The sequence below is a fragment of the Schistocerca nitens genome, chromosome 10, assembly GCF_023898315.1.
Source record: "Schistocerca nitens isolate TAMUIC-IGC-003100 chromosome 10, iqSchNite1.1, whole genome shotgun sequence".
NCBI lineage: Eukaryota > Metazoa > Arthropoda > Insecta > Orthoptera > Acrididae > Schistocerca > Schistocerca nitens.
This window is the reverse complement of record NC_064623.1, coordinates 95,636,072-95,653,944: the sequence shown is the minus strand read 5'-3', so window position 1 is coordinate 95,653,944 and position 17,873 is coordinate 95,636,072. Positions and strand designations below refer to the sequence as shown.

Here is a 17,873-nt window from a genome sequence, read left to right as displayed (position 1 = left end):
GCTGTTAATGTGCAGTAGTATGTCCTACTTGATATTCATTGTAACTGGAATGGTTTTCAGATCCAGACAGCTGGTGTGCTGCCAACCCTCAATTCTCTGCCTATCACAGAATTGTACTTGCACAAAAATCCTGTGTGTGGGAAATATAAAACACGTGAGGCCTACACGAGGTTAGTGATGTTTGTTTCTCCTTTATCTCGAAATATTTGGCAGATGTCTATTTCCAAAATATAAAATGTTGTTTCTGGTTTGTTTTGTGTTTATGTAGACGTGGTGTTAATTACGATATTGTAACAGGTTTATATTTGAAGGGTATCATTGGTGTGAGAGAGTGAAGACTAGGCTATTCTCCCTTACAAGGGCATCTCAGAGTGGTTCCTTTCATATGAATTGATTGATTTTCCAGATTATAAGTATCATAAAGTCTCAAACAGAAGGATACATTCTCCCCCCCCTCCCAGGGGGCCCCTTTTGTGGATACGTGCGTAGCGAGCTCGGGACCCCGAGCTAATGTTGCTCTCCTTCCTTTCCTGGCTGCATACCTTCCTTTTCCGCATCCTTCCCTATCCCCCATCTTCGCCCCCCCCCCACCCCCCCTCCCCTCACCGCTGGCTCTTTCCTTCCCTTCCTCCCGCTCTGGGAGTATGTTCTGTGCCTACATCCGGAGACGGACACTCGAAAATGTAACACATTCTTCGCTTTCTCTGCTTGCACATCTTCATCCTTCCTTTGTCCTTCTCTTTTCCTTACCTCTTCTCTTTACCCTTTTCTCCGCTGCGGCGTTTGAGACCTCTCTTCTTTCCTTTCCCTTTCCTTGTTTTTCCCTTTCCTTGTTTTTCCCTTTCTCTTTTTTCCTCCCTGTGCGTGTCTAAAGGCCGACCCACGCATTTTCATGTGTAGCCGGTGATGGGGTAACGCATAATTCCCCGCCCCGGGTAGACAGGTATGACACGTATGTACCCCCTGGTAACGGTCAGGCCCAGGGAGGGGTGATTACCCGAGCTGATACCTTCCGAAAGTGCCGATTGGTCCCTCCGTCTGTTTCTCAGGAGGTGTGACCCGAGGTGTGAACAATCACCTAAGGCGGGAGTGCCCTCAGAGAGGGCCCCCACAAGGAAGGAGCGCGCCATCGGAGACGCCGGTAATCATGGGGGATTCTTCCGCAATGGTTTCCTCATCTTCCACTATGTCTGCCCACAAGCGTAAGTTCACTGAGTCTCAGCCACAGACAGTTCTTCCATCGTTGTGACAGTTCCTTGTTGTTACTCGGTCTGACGAAGGTCACGACTTCTCCACGGTCAACCCTTTCATTATTCAGAAAGGTGTCGACGCAATTGCAGGTCCTGTAAAGTCTTGTTCCAGATTACGGAATGGCACCTTGTTGTTAGAAACAGTCAGTGCCCTCCAGGCACAAAAATTGCTGCGTAATTCACTGCTGCACACCTTCTCTGTCCGGGTGGAAGCTCACCGCACTTTAAATTCCTCACGTGGAGTCATTTATACATGCTCCCTCGACGGATTGTCCGACGAGGAAATTCAACACTACCTGTTCACTGCTGCACACCTTCTCTGTCCGGGTGGAAGCTCACCGCACTTTAAATTCCTCACGTGGAGTCATTTATACATGCTCCCTCGACGGATTGTCCGACGAGGAAATTCAACACTACCTGTCTGACCAGGGCATAACAGCTGTTCATAGAGTCATGAAAAGGGTTGACACGAACATAGTTCCAACCCGTACTGTCTTCTTGACATTTGACAGAGTTCAGCTCCCATCGAAAATAAAAGCGGGCTATGAGATAATTTCTGTTCGCCCCTACGTCCCAAACCCTACGCGTTGCTATCGGTGCCAGCAGTTCAATCGTACCAGCCAGTCCTGTTCCAACCCGACCAAATGTGTTACGTGTGGCAAGGATGCCCATGAGGGTGCTTGTCCACCTCCATCCCCTCATTGCATCAATTGTATGGGTGAGCACGCTGCTTCCTCTCGAGATTACCCCATTTTTAAAGACGAAAAGCTCATTCAGGAAATCAGAGTGAAGGAAAAGGTGTCGACCTTTGCTGCTCGAAAATTATTCGCAAGTCGAGAACCCACTGTGCCTCAGACAGGAAAATACAGCACTGTCCTTGCCTCTCCTCGGCCAACAAAGGAGGCGGCCATGCAGACTTGTGATCTCACCTTTAGTGACTCTGTCGTCAGATCGGCCAGTGCAAAGATCGCCCGTTCAACCTCCCCTTCATCGGGTTCTGCTAAATCTCGATCCCAAAAGTCAGACACCCGGACTTCCAAAAAAGAGCATACTCGTGAAGATTTTTTATGTACCCCAACTTCACAACCATCGGTTCCTCCTTCATCTAAACATCATGTTTCCAAGAAGGCTAATAAGAAACCCAGTTCCTCTCCTTCTGGAGGAATCTGGCAATCCTTAAAGTAATCATGGCAAATACATTGATAACCAGCCTACCCCTCGTAGATGCATGATAAAGGGAAAAAGGAAAAGAAAAGACAAAAATGGGTAACATCAAATGAATTGGCACTTGCTAAAAGAGCATCAGTCTGGAGATACCAAAATGGAGTTGAGACATTGACATTGACGTGTTTTAATGCACTTGCTGAGATGCTTCCATATTATAGGAGATGGAAATCCTGCTGTGTGCTGTAAGGATTTTGGTCAGTTACTGAATCTCTTCCAGCAAAAGCAAGAGAAGCTGTCCAGTGATAAATTGAAAGTCATTTATGATGGAAAGGTATGAAATGTTTAGAAGGCAGACTTAACATTCTAGAGAGGTATAAGTTGTTTAAGGAGAAACATCACCAGATTAAGGTCACTTTATGCATCATTTTTCAAGGAAAATTTCAGTTTGCATTTTGGGCCTGCTCAGACTGCTGGTGCACACATGAAGAAGTGAAGGTGAAAATGAGAAGCCCTCGCATTACAGATGCAAAGCAATGTGTCACTGGAGATCTACTGCTTCACAAGAGGGGGGCCTAAAAATTTTATACTGAGCTTACAGAAGAAGCCAAAATGATACTTGATCCCATGCAAAATATACAAATTCTGCTGGTTCCTGCCCAGGAAACGTTTTCTGTGACAGTTGACAACTTGTATATTTTGTATTTGTGACATTAAAAAAATAATGCACATATTTATAAATATCATGGAGGCATTGGAAAATGTGGGCCCAAAAAAAGTAGGCCTACGCTCTTTTCTCTAGAAGTTTCTGCAGGGTGTTCCTCCATCAGTTGCTGAATTTCACTTATATCCTGGCAAGTGTGGAGGACAGAACAAGAACTGTGTTGTATACGTTATTGGCATTGACTGACTGAAACGGGTTTGAAAAAATTGGACACTACTTCCATCAAGAGACATTACTTTCTTCTTTGTGACAGGGATGTCAGTGTACTCAAAAGACAAATTAGAAAGTGTGACAGGTTCTATATGGCACATGAACTAACAGAGCTCATAATAAATTCCAGCAACAGCCAAAAATTTATTGGTACTGAAATTGATGCTGGAGATACACTGGAATTGAAGACGTTGTTGCAGCAGTTTTACAAGACGACTTGTGCTTCAGTTGAAAGTTGCCATAAAAGTGTCAAAGGCTATAAGAAAATCCACTTTCTTATCACTAATTTGGTGCATTTTACATACAGTAACATTGTACCTTCATAACACATTTGTAATTATTGGTTGTTATAAATGCCACTGTTGAATGCATTTATTAAGAGAGGAGAAAAAAACAGTAAATACTTGAGGAAATTTCAAAAGTGCTAAAAGATCCTCAGTTATCAAACTCTAAATATTTTTGTGTGCACAGTTTTTATTTTTTCGCAATGTGAAATGAACCCTGATATTCATGCAAATGTTGTGCATTTTTCATATTTTTTCTGGAGAAAAGAAAGAATGGTTGAAGTGTAATCATGATTTTACTAGTTCTTTCAATACTATGTTGGAATAACTAAGGACCTTTAGCACATTATGATTCAAATGGAAATTATGGCACTTTTGTTTTTGGAGATTGTGAAAACACAAACATAACATTAAAAACACAAATATGAAATTACTAAATGTGTTTCATTTATTATCAACTAGCTGACAAACCTTGCATTGCCTGGATATGCCTTCTGCCAATTTTCTGTTGGAAATGAAAATGAACTTTGTCCATTGTGAAGTATCGAAAAAATTATTTCCATGTATTTGTAAAAACACGTTTGAAATTATGAAACGGTCATATAAAGAAATATGCGTAATGGACAAATGTATAAGTACAGTATCCAAATTAATAAACACATTACCTGACAGTTTCTTTGTGCTGGGTGCAGCTGCTTCACATGTCCACAATGCAATTTTGTAAATGTCTTGATGGCAACGCCTCTTTATAGCTCTATAGACAGATGTCATTCTCACCTACAACTGTTTGTGCTTCTCAGCTGAAAACTGTCAAAAGTGCTGCCAGGTGCCAGAGAATCTGAGTCAACTGTAGGAGTGTCTTAGTAGTAAAGAATAAATGTATTAAAACTTCATGAACGATGTGGCTTTTTTCCAGATATTTCAGTGTTTACGATGTCATATTTCTTCCACTGTGTGTCATACAATGATATATTTGTGTAGGTCCATTCTGTGGCATATGAGGATTCTGTCAGAAAAATATGTCATGGATAGAGTTAGCAACAAAGACATATAACTTTAAATGTTACTCATGCTGCGGCAGTTTTTTTTGCATGTTCATTGCTTATAACACTATATCTCCTGAATTGTGGTAGATACATGGTTCTTATCCACAGGGACTGACAGAAAGGGAAATGTGTACCAAGTTTGGTTGAAATTAGTCCAGGGGTTTAGGGGGAGATTGGCGCATCTGCTCTCTCACTCTGACTCTCACCGCTGCTGCCCTCCCCCTCCCACTCCTCTCTGTCTCTCTCTCTATCTCTCTCTCAATGTAATGAAATATCTTGTACTGTAATGTGCTTGGAATTGTGTCATGCGGAGGACCCGGGTTCGGTTCCCAGTACTGCCGGGAATTTTTCCTCAGTGTCACGGCATGCACTCGGCCATGTGAGGCCAGCAGAGAGATGCTCAACAGAGTAGTAGTGGTTCCGACGATGACTAGGAGAGTGGGGTGCTGACCAAATGCCCTTCCGTACTGTATCTGATGACACAGTTGGCAGAGGACAGCACGGAGATCGGTCAGGCTCGATCGGCCCATCTTGGTGTGGAACGTGAAACTTTGCATTTACATTGCTTTCTGCCAAGTTGTATAATTAGGAAGGAAATCAAACCAGGCCAGTCTGTGAGGCCATGTTGTTAACGTCATGAGGTTAGGTAGGCAATCATCAATCTTGTGTTCCATATATCACGTGCACTTTTTATTATTATATCATGGAACAAATCAGTTTTAAGGTTATTTACAGATGACTAGGCTAAGCTGTTCACCTAAGTTTTTCCTGAACCATTGAAGGTATTGTGATACTATTTCATCCAAATTAATTTTAAAAAAGTCCTCTTTAACACATTTGTTTCCAAGCGTGCCAAACTGACACCCAAGCTGACTTTTCTGGCAGGCCAAGTGCATCGAATTTACACACATATTTCAGGCCGTGTGTACGATTCATATATATAGCTATATTAATTTCGAATGGACATATAGTTGCCCAGGCCGCCTGGAGAGGCTGTGCAATTTTGGTTCCGAAATCCACCGACGGACTTACGCCATATTACTTGTGTGATTACTGATGGGTTCCTCTCGATGTTGGCAGCTGTGTGTAATGGTTGTCTGAATGAAAAGCTCGCATGCTAGAACTGTCTAATAAAAACTTCTTAACTAATATGTACACTCTATTAATTAATTGAAACATGTTGTTACATCTACTGTTAATTTGTAAACCAACCAGTTGAAATATTAAAAATTCAGCATTTATATTATTTCTGCTCTATTCTTCCAAAAAATAAATGTCATTCATCTGAAATACTGAAAACTTGATTTGTCATCAAAGGTTGTGCATAATAGGGTATTTTCCTTTGTTATAAATATGTTCAGTTTCTTGTTATTCTGATTGATTATTACATTTAAATAGCACTTATGTTCAATATTCTCACAAATCTGTTACTTTTATGTAATTAAAGCTTAAAAATAATTGGATATCAAGATCTGGTCACATGATCAAAAATGCTCTATTATTGACTGATGTTCTAGTGATGTCACAGACAAGGAGTAAGACAAAGCTATATGTGTGTTTTATGTACTTTTTCTGCAAAAAAGTTTAGCTATTTAGTGGTGGGCAAGGTAATTAAATCTTTTAAGTAACAATAGCAAGGAATTTTGCGAATGTCGATTGTGGAAGCCTTGCGAAAGTTAATGCACTTACGTTCCATCCATTTAAAGCACAATATGAGCAATGACAGACATTCTTTTCCCTGCTCCCTGCAACATCGTTAAACTCACTCAAAACTAAGGAACTGTATAAATTTTTCAAATGGATCTGCATATTGTAACTAGATTGTCCCTATCAGTCATGAGCTATGACCCAAAGCAAAATAAAATTATTCTTGACAACTTACTGCTGATTTCCACTGTAGAAGACACTGAGCAGAGGTATTGTTTCCAGCAGGCATTCAGTGGTGCATCAGATAGCGCATGTGACTACGGATAACAAGGTAATGTGCTCAAATCCTGTAAGGGTAATATATTTTTAAAAGTTTTACACAAAATACAAAAATAGCGTTAACAAGAACTGATTGTGGCTTGTTTTGATTGTGGGATATATTATATACAGATTCACATTGGTATTAGTCTGAGAAATGGATAACAGAGGATAAATGCATTTACTTTGTAGACAGACAGTTCACTTTTTTGGAAAGCATTGTTAGTAGTGAAGGTATCACCACAAGCCGTCAGTACAATGAGGTGTACGGCGATAAGGTTATTCGGAGAGATACAAAGCGTGTACAATGTGCAGGTGACACTAACATAAGAGCTGTGATGTTTGTGATTGTAAACTAAGTTTAACGTCTGAAGCAGACTTACTTCAGCTGTACATAAGGTGATGACACTGCAAAAGTTTAAACAATAAGAATCATAGCTGGACAGTACGAAGATAAAAACATTGTTTATAATAAAGTAAAAAATGTACAGCGATCGCAAATGTAAGCGCATGTAAACAGCGAGGATATTATGTAATGGTTACACACACAGTTTTTTATGTTGTTGTTATTTTTGGTATATTTTTATATGAGATAGGTCCTATGAAAGCTTGTAGTATCTAATTTTTCACTTAATTGAAACAGCCACCAAATGACATTAATATTCTTGTTTTCATTTCAGCATCGTCACAGTGAACTTCCCCCGTCTCATTAAGTTGGTGAGTTATAAAGTACGCGTGATTTTTATAACTTTAGCTTATGTATTATTTGTTGGATTAGTTCATTCTTCATACATTACAACTTAGAATACTTTAAGAATTTATTATTTCATTAATAACACACCCATTAATGATAGATCAAGCCACTTTCAAAGTTTCTGAGCACTGAAAATTGCTGATTTATTATGTTATTTTATACCTTTAAGTCTTTGATTAAAAGAAACAATAGGGGGGGGGGGTTGGGAGTGGGACAGCTCATAAGCATTACCAGTTACCTGACGTAAGAGTGTAGAATTAAATTTGGAAATTTTCCCCTAAGCGTTAGAAATGTGAAATCGTAAGTACTCTTACTATCTATAAATGAGCCTGTGTGGGTACAACTAACTTTATTTTAAAACAGTGGAAAATCCAGGATGGAAAGGATAGATTACTACTCCCTACACGGAGGAGACATTTGAGTCACAGACAGGTGCAATGAAAAGAATGCTAAACATTGAAGCTTGTAGACAAAAAAGTCCTCTGTCCAAGATGGATAACACACACATTCACATAAGCTTTCACACACATGTGCAACCACTGCGTATGACACGAGAGGCAGTCGTAGGGTGGGTGAGGGTGAGGAGGCGGGACAGGCAGGGAGGTCAGTGGGGAGTGGGTGGGGGGTGAGGACAGGATAAGGCTGTTAGTTGCAGAGTCGGCATTAACATGGGAACACGAGAGCCCTGTGTGATGCAAAGTGGGAGACTATTCTTGGTAAAAATCATAGGGGTTTATAAGAAGCGAGAAAGTAGTTGAAAAATTCTATCCATTATACAGGGTGTTCGAAAATTCTCGTCACAAACTTCCAGGAATAGTGTAGAGGGGAATGAGTACATAATATTTTGAATAGGAACCCATGTCTGGAAAAATACTGTTTCCGTTCAGTAATGATTTCAGTTCAGATTTGTAATATGTCAATGTCTGCTGAGGGAGAGAGAAAAGTCTCGGGGTTGCTTGTCCTGGTATGCAGCAGGTTAGACAGGATGACATGTACTACGTCAGACTGTCACCTGATGTTACTCAGCATCTGCCTTGGTGCGAGACCTATTCAGTGCCTGTGTGTGTCTGATACAGTAAGCACAGTTCGGCACATGTTTTCAGAACACACAAGACACAATCTTTGTGTATGTGAAACTGGAGGTAACAGAAGAGCTGTTAGTCAGCTGTATCACGGAACATTTTCTGCATCGTAACGTGCCATCGCACAAACTTTTAGCTCTAGTTACGCAAAGGCTCTGAGAAACAGGTGCCTTCACTGCGAGAAGGCAGAACTTTGTACTCCACGGCGTCACTAGGTGGCTGAATTTGAAGATGATATACTGCATCACGTTGAAGAGAACCCATCAGTGAGTACTCGATCAATTGTGCATGCAATGTGTTTTAGTCACAGTGTCATCTGGGATGTTCTGCATGAGCAGCAATCACATCTGTACCACTTACAGAGGGTACACACTACGAGTCCAGGTGATTTTCCACAATGCGTTGCCTGCTCCACGTGGTTCCTGCGCCATTGCATCGACACACCCCTTTTTCCACACAGAGTTTTGTTCAGAGATGAATGGAAGTTCAATGGGGACTGTGCACTGAATTCACAAAACAGCCATGTCTGGGCAGACGAAAACCCTCGTGTCATGCTTTTTCAGGGATTTTGGATCCGGGTTGGTATTAATCTGTGGGCGGGTATTCTGAATGGTCATGTGATTGGGCCATGCCCCCTTCCACTCACCCAACTGACCCTGCATACTTGATCTTGCTACAAAACGTATTTGACCCATTCTTGGAAGCTGTACCACTGAATGTCCATCAGGAAATGTGGTTTCAGCATGATGGTGAACCACCTCACTTCTCACATGTGGTTCAGAGACATAGGAACTGATAGTATGGTGGAAGATGGATAGTCTAGGGTGGTCAAACTGTGTGGCCGCCAAGATCGCCGGATTTAACTCCTGTGGACTACTTCTTGTTGGGTTATATGAAAAGTTTAATTTACAAGAGTCCTTTAGAGACAGAGGAAGATATGCTGACAAGAGTTCTGGCCGCTGCACAAGAATTTGAAGAGACACCAGGTGGGATGGAGAGTGTGTACCAGAAGACTAGAGAAACAATATCAAAATTTTAGACACTGAGGTATCTTCATAATAAAGTTTTATTTTTGTGGGGGTCTACAGCTTCAGCATGTTTTGTGAATGAAAACATGGTCCAGATAGGCTGTATTATTTATTTATTTATTTATTATTTATTATCTGTGTGATTGGCCAGTTTCAACCTTTGGTCATTTTCAAGCGTGTATCTTAAGCTTCCAGTTTCATTTTACAGTACATTATAATATATCGGTTGGTTTCAGTGCAGGCAGTGGCGGGTTAGACCAAAGCTGTTTCAGCTTCCCTGTCAAAATCAAATCAAATGTGGTATAGAAGACGACAGAACATCTTACTTCTGTGTGTATGTGACACAAAAACAATATACTATTGTAACAATATTCCATAACTTTTGCAATTACACAGATGTGTCGCGACATACAAAATAGTGAATCTTCTTCAGTATAAACATTCTCAAGTCTATGCCACATAGACAGTACAAGCGGAGTAACTAGAGTTGACACTGCTATTGAACTCGCTAATCTTGAAGCTGCTATTCAACTGGGGCATCACCAATTGGTTGCGGCACTTGTGTCCTCTTCACATGGGAGCTGCACTGTTGCATTGTCATCCTGGAAAAGGGTCGGTTAGTGTGCGATTGGCTGACATATTCTCACAGCCATGTCTTCTCTGTGCCACATACGCAAAGAAGTAAGGTGTATTCTGTTAACATGTACCAGTGACAAAATGTAAAATGAAGCTGGAAGCTTAAGATGCGTGTTTTAAAATGACCAAAGGTTGAAATTGGCCAGTCACATAGATAATTTTAAAAAAAAATTGCAGCCTACATGGACCATGCTTCCATTCAAAAAATATCTTCATGGTATTCAATTCGTTGTCGGGCATTTGGGAGGAATAAATATGTGGCAATTTTATGATTTTGAGAGGATATTTTTTGAGAAGCCTCTGATGACTACATTTGCTTTATATATGAACCATAGGAGGTTGTTAAAGAAAGAGAATTGCATGTATAATTACAGCATGAGAGCAGGGATTGACTAGTGGAAAGTAGAGTGGAGTTCTTTTGTACATCTGTATATGTATAGCATTTATATCTAAAAACAAAGATGATGAGACTTACCAAACAAAAGCGCTGGCAGGTTGATAGACAAACAGACATACACGCAAAATTCAAGCTTTTGCAACAAACCGTTGCTTCATCAGGAAAGAGGGAAGGAGAGGGAAAGACGAAAGAATGTGGGTTTTAAGGGAGAGGGTAAGGAGTCATTCCAATCCCGGGAGCGGAAAGACTTACCTTAGGGGGAAAAAAGGACAGGTATACACTCGCGCGCGCACACACACATATCCATCCACACATATACAGACACAAGCAGACATATTCAAAGGCAAAGAGTTTGGGCAGAGATGTCAGTCGAGGCGGAAGTGCAGAGGCAAAGATGTTGTTGAATGACAGGTGAGGTATGAGTGGCGGCAACTTGAAATTAATGGAGATTGAGGCCTGGTGGATAACGGGAAGAGAGGGTATACTGAAGGGCAAGTTCCCATCTCCGGAGTTCTGACAGGTTGGTGTTAGTGGGAAGTATCCAGATAACCCGGACAGTGTAACACTGTGCCAAGATGTGCTGGCCGTGCACCAAGGCATGTTTAGCCACAGGGTGATCCTCATTACCAACAAACACTGTCTGCCTGTGTCCATTCATGCGAATGGACAGTTTGTTGCTGGTCATTCCCACATAGAAAGCTTCACAGTGTAGGCAGGTCAGTTGGTAAATCACGTGGGTGCTTTCACACGTGGCTCTGCCTTTGATCGTGTACACCTTCCAGGTTACAGGACTGGAGTAGGTGGTGGTGGGAGGGTGCATGGGACAGGTTTTACACCGGGGGTGGTTACAAGGGTAGGAGCCAGAGGGTAGGGAAGGTGGTTTGGGGATTTCATAGGGATGAACTAAGCATTTTATTTATATGTATGAACGTAAATTTGTTCCAGTCTGAAGGCGCTTAGAGTACCTTCCTACGAGGTGTCACTAATTATAGTGTACTGTGGCAGAAAGGGTTATGTGAAGACTTATAAGGAGTTATAGCATTATTTAATTTTGTTGTCTTTGAACCACTATTTATTTAGTGTAGTGTGCGTCAATCCCTTGACAGGTTTCTAGATTAAGATCACTGGTTTATAATTTTTTTTTTTAATAGACTGATTCCTTAGGATTAATTTATTGAGCAGCGACAGTAGCTAAGGATTTGTACTGTTTACTACAGGATGGTAACACTAATACGGTATAGGTGCAGAGACTAGCCTGCTTAGCCATAACAGGTGAAATTAGCAGCACACCAACTGCTGGGATGGAAGCCATGCTGGACATGCCTCCACTACACCTTTGGGTCAAGATGGAGGCAGCAGCTGGGGCATACAGACTTAAAACTGGTAAAAACTGGATCTCATTGGGATGCCCAGAATCGGACACTAGGATAGTGAGTGAGGTAAATAGAATGGCTGGGGAAATGCCGGCCAACTATATAATAACTCCGAACTGCTTCAACAAGCCTTACAGTATAATAATTGGAAGCAGGGAGCAGTGGGACAAAGCAGTTGGACACCGTACAGGGGACATTGTTTGGTTCACCGATTGTATAGGTTCACCGATGGTATATCTAGTGTGGGTCCCTAGCTACTCAGGGAATTTGTGGCAATGAACGAGCCGACAGGTGGGACAGGATGGGGTCAACGACTCCATTTATTGGACTGGAACCTGTCCTGACAATCACTAAGGCTATGATCAAACTAGAACTACGGAACTGGCTTAGGAAACAGCACATAGAGTATTGGACCAAGGTCCATAAACAAAAACATGGTAAGGTAATGTTTTATAAGAAGCTCTGTAATCCTGGGATTGAACAGGAAAGAGATTAAACTCATGAGTAGACTGATGGCCGGCCATGGGAATTTCAAAAAACACATACACACAATGCATATAACAGAAGAAGACCCTAAATGAAGGATCTGTGATGAGGATGAAGAAACTGCATCACACATAATCTTAAACAAATTGTGTCTAACAAAAAAACTGGTAAAGGGTCTCATTGCACTATTTAAGGGCATTGGTTGGCTTTAGTAGATATACAGGGAGAGGTGCTGCACAATAAACTTGGTTTCAGTGCAGGCAGTGGCGGGTTAGACCAAAGCTGTTTCAGCTTCCCTGTCAAAATCAAATCAAATGTGGTATAGGTTTTGTAAGAAGAGCATTTGTACTGTTTGGAATTTTCTTAAGCACATTAGCTCAATAGTAATGTAAGTGGTTGAGCTTATCATCATTTTTACAATATCTAGTGAATTTAAGAATGAGCTGCATGTTTGGCTAATTACTCATTCCATTTTGTAGTCTGATTCAAATACTAAGCATAAGTTGTTATTGCATCACATCACTCTCCATTGGCTGTCCACAGTGGTGTGTTGGAACATTTATAGGGCATACAGGGATTAAGCTGGTGGTGTCATTTCTGTAGGATTGAGGAACACCTCTTCTCCAACCCACCAGCGAAGTACGGCCTAGGGAGATATCCTATGGTGGGTGGTGGGAAGGACATCTGTCTTTTGGGACTGCCTTATTTTCTTTTTTGGCTTTAAAACTCCTAATCTATCTTTTCCTTTCTTACTTGCCATTACTCTGTACCATTCTATTGCATCATTGTCCATATTGAATCATTCTGTCATATGAAGCCTCCTACTTTTTGTGGTATAGTCTCTGGTCAGAGTGTAACAGTGGGCTACGGTTTCGATGTGTTTCACTCTGTTTACGATCTGTCATCCAGTTGAAAAGTGTGCCAACTTTTACCTTTCTTGTGGTCACTGTTCTTGAAGTTATTTACTGCAGCAGACCTGTTATGCAATGCCACTACACTGTGATGTGTGACTTGTTCACCTTTTGCATTGGGGGGTTGCTGAAAAAGAGCTTTGATCTAATTGTGCTACTAAAATGACGTAATAAGTTTTGTGATAACTCTTCCGTATTATAATGACAATGTTTGTACTGTAGAACTTCATTTACAACTAAGAGTGATATAGATCTCTCATTGTAGCTCACAGTAGATCATAACATGTACTCCTTTGCTAATCTGACATTTCAGACTGACTGTTCTTATGTGTACTTCAGTTATTTGGGCACTGGCACCGTTGCCCACACCCGCGTCCTTTGCTCTGTGGCTCCCAAGACACTGCCAAGCCTTTGCACGGAGGCGTAAGCAGCCCTTTCACAACAGGTGGAGACACTCACTTGCAATCGCACCTTGTCGTTGTTCTGAGCTGAAGCCTTTACACCAAATCTGCCTGTATGGTAAAGCAGAGCACTGTTTTTATGTTCTACACTTTACAATTACCTAAGTGAAATTTTTGAGTCGCGATAGGCCCAATAAACAGATTCACACAATCATAGCTTTCGGCCATTAAGGCCTTTGTCAGCAGCAGACACACATACACCCCCGCGTGTGCACACACACACACACACACACACACACACACACACGCAACTTGCACACGCATCTGCAGTCTCAGAGAGCTGAAACTATACTGCTCTCTGAGACTGCAGACGTGTGTGCAAGTTGCGCTTGCATGTGTGTGTGCACGTGTGTATGTGTGTCTACTGCTGACAAAGGCCTTAATGGCCGAAAGCTATGATTGTGTGAATCTTTTTATTGGGCCTATCGCGACTCAGCATCTCTGCTATATGGTGAGTGGAAACTTTCCTTCTCTCGCATTGTTACATTCCATCCTGGATTTTCCATTGCTTGATAAATGAAAAATTGTTTCCATGAACATCTTTCGTTGACCTAAGTGGTTAGATATGGAACATGTTATTCTGCAGAATCACTAAATTACACTATAAGGTCTGCCTGAGTTGAAGCAGCTTCCCGTCTCTCTCTCTCTCTCTCTCTCTCTCTCTCTCTCTCTCTCTGTGTGTGTGTGTGTGTGTGTGTGTGTGTGTGTGTGTGATGAAAAGGATAGTTGCTACTCACCATATACCAGAGATACGCAGATAGGCACAACAAAGAGAATGTCACAAAACGATCTTTCATCCAACACACACACAACTCATGTGTCTGTTGCCTATTTTTGGTAAAGGTTGTTTTGGCCAAAAGCTGATTTTGTTTGTCTCTTTGTTGTGCCTATAGCATCTCCACTATATGGTGAGTAGCAACTATCCTTTTCATAATATTGTTACAAATTATATTGATACACATATTTAAAAAAATAGTTTCCATAAAATAAGATGTGTAAGGCCCAAGGCCTGTTCTGGTCTTACCATTTCATCCTCTGTCTTCCCACACGTCTTGCACCCTGTGGCTTATAATCCATTTGTGATGACATACGACATACACGTTCTCTCCATTTTTCTTTGTATTGGATTGTCTTTTGGGTTATTGTTTGGATTCCAAATTTTTGTACAACTTTTGTAAAACATTGTAAGGTTGTGGTGTGGTCAGAGTGGAGTGTTTAGCTGTATTTAGCGTGTTTGGCAATGTTTTGACTACTTGAGCAATGTCTGCTCTAGACCTGTTACTCCATGATGGTACACCTAGCACTACCACCTTAACTTTCCCTTATTAGATTGGTGTAGAGATTCAACCTTGCAACTCTTGTGATTTGTCTTAGGCTCCAGCTATGCTGTGCTGTGTTCTTCTTCAGCATTGAACTTCTTTCTTCTGTGCAGATTTCTATAAGTGAAGACGCTATAAAACAAAACACTGTGTCTCTATTTAAGTAAGTGTAGGTTGGTTCCAATCAGCTCTGTATATTGTCACAAACTTTCATAAACAGTTACACATTACATGTGTAGTTACTACTCCCAGAAACAACTAACATTGCTGTCTCAAAGATATCTCATTATCATGTATGTCTCCTTCATTCCTCCTTGCTCCACATAAATTCAGATGCTCTCCACTTAGATTCAAATGCTCTCCAGCAGGTAGACACAGCACATGCCAAGTAGTACTTTCTCACAGTATGTGACCCAGTGTTTACAAATGCGATCACATGTATCGTTGCTCTGAGCTCTACATTTCACAAACGTATTATATGCCCTTCCATGAATGACACAGATCGCTGCAAGATAAGATCCCTTAAAGCAGAACCTAGTTGCATGTGGTATACATTAAGATTCATTTGTAAAGAACATGTAATGATAATAAAGAAAAAGTAAATATGATTAATATTTAAGTATTTGTTGTATAATTAAAAGAAAGAACTCTTGTTATGTTACTTCATATTTAGATGGTATAGAAAATAGAAACACACTTACTCATTTATATGGGTAGCAAGTGTGAGGGTACAGAATTTGGCTGAATTAAATTCCGAAATATTCCCATAAGCTTTATAGGTGTGTGATTTTCTGTACCATTGTCGCCTATAAATGAGATAGCGTGTATACAACTAATTTTATTAGTAATCTATGTTGATGTTGCTGAAACATATTAAGACTTGTAGATAAATTTTGTTATAATTTTAATAATAATGAAATAGGACAAGAGTAGTTCAGTAAGTTGTTACTAGTGTATGGATGATATCCCATACATATCTTCAAATGTTTGTTTTGTATTTTTATTACTTGTTTGAGGTACTTCTTGGGATGGAGTTTCACAACAGAAATCCTTACATCACTGCAGATGCTGCATAGAGCTACCAATACTGTACAGAGTACTAAACAGGATCTCATCATATGCAATCCCTGTGTAATTCCAGAGATGATAAAACAATATAAATGAAGAACAAAGAATAATCAGTGTAAAACTTCAGTATCACCTTAGCTGTTGCTCAATGTTTGTACTCACCTGTATCCAATAATAGTTCATCAGTATTCACAAATGAGAGAAAGTATTATTATCGATGTATGATAGAAGAATAAGAAATCGCTAAGCCACTATTGATGTGGATTTTTAGTTCTGAAAATTTCAGAAGCAAAACTGCAGTAATTCGAGAAATGAGCTAAACAAGTAGTAAATCGACTTTGATGACATTACAAAGTTGATGTTTGTGAAATTCCAAAAAGGAGAAGAGGCTTACTGAAAAGAAAATACTAATCATTTTACTTTCAACTCTGATCCTGGCAGAATTTTTACTTCACAGGGAAAGTAACAGCTTGTGAGGGTACACGATTTTCCAGATCTTTTGTAGCCAAAGTTTGGAAATAAATTATTTCATTGGGTGGAAGTGAAATCTCACACTGATTTTGAATGTAAATGAAAAAGCTTTATTAGTTGAATGATGTGCAGTTTTGTTACTCAGAATAACATAGGCCAACGATGGAAAAACTTTTTTGCTGAAAATACCTTATTCTTATGTTTTTTAGGGTGGGAAATCCAAATATGATAACTGTATCACCTACCATTTCTTCACGTTTCACAGTTAAGTTTATTAAATTAAGTGATTTTTTTAAAGAATTTAACAGCTTTTATATAGTTAAAAAAATTTTAAAAGGAGGTGTAATGAATGCAAATGGCGTTGGTGGCCCTGCTGAAAAACATTTGCTGGCAAAAAAACGAGGTCGATTCTATTTTTGTGTTAACAGATGATATTTTGTTTACTGTCAACCTAACCTCACTTTCCCATTCCCTGTACATGTGCTCGATACAATGTCTAATCGTGGTTGTAAAAACTCTGCTGGCAGTGTTTGTTACCTTTGTGTTGAATTTGTAATTAAGAAACACCAAAGAAACATTACAGACTTTGGGATAAAGGTTTATCTATCATACTTTGGATCCAAACTTGGTGATAAATATAAATCTTGGGTGCCGCATAAGGTATGTTATGTGTGTGTTGAAGATCTGAGAAAATGGTCCAAAAAGGAGAAAAAAACCTTTAGATCTGCTGTTCCTATGATATGGAGGGAGCCAAAAAATCATTCCGATGATTGCTACTTTTCAGTGTTGGTATTACTGGTCATAATTCGAAAAACAAGAAGGTAATAAGCTACCCTAACCTTCCGTCCACCATCTGACCAGTAGGGCATGGTGTAGATTTGCTAGTTCCTGAACCACCAGATGGTTTAAATACTATTCCAACAAAAGTATTTTCTGATGTACAGTCTGATTTAGATGAACCAGATTATAATGAATTCCACTGTAAAACGGAAAGTCTAGAGCCCAAATTGTTTACCCAGACTGAGCTTAACAATTTGTGTAGGGATCTGGGCTTAACGAAACAAAAAGCTGAATTGCTTGTCTCTATAGATTAAAAGAAAAGCACTTATTGACAGTTGGAACCAGCATATACATGTATAGAAAAAGAGAGCAGCAATTTTCCAAGTTTTTTCAAGAAGGTGATTTAGTGTACTGCTCAGACATTCCAAAAAGGAAGACTGGAGGCTGTTTATTGATTCATCCAA

General features: G+C 40.2%; 1 protein-coding gene across 4 annotated transcripts in view; it reads left to right on the top strand.

Annotated features, from left to right (window-relative positions):
• Positions 1-17,873, top strand: part of LOC126210640 (nuclear RNA export factor 1-like) — a 140,879-nt gene that overhangs the window by 50,094 nt on the left and 72,912 nt on the right. For 3 of the 4 annotated variants that reach the window (XM_049939958.1, XM_049939959.1, XM_049939956.1), the window contains 2 exons: positions 61-170; positions 7,324-7,372. In XM_049939958.1, the coding sequence (XP_049795915.1) occupies positions 61-170; positions 7,324-7,372 (159 nt within the window). The remainder of the gene's footprint in view (positions 1-60; positions 171-7,323; positions 7,373-17,873) is intronic. The other variant, XM_049939957.1, reaches the window with a different exon arrangement.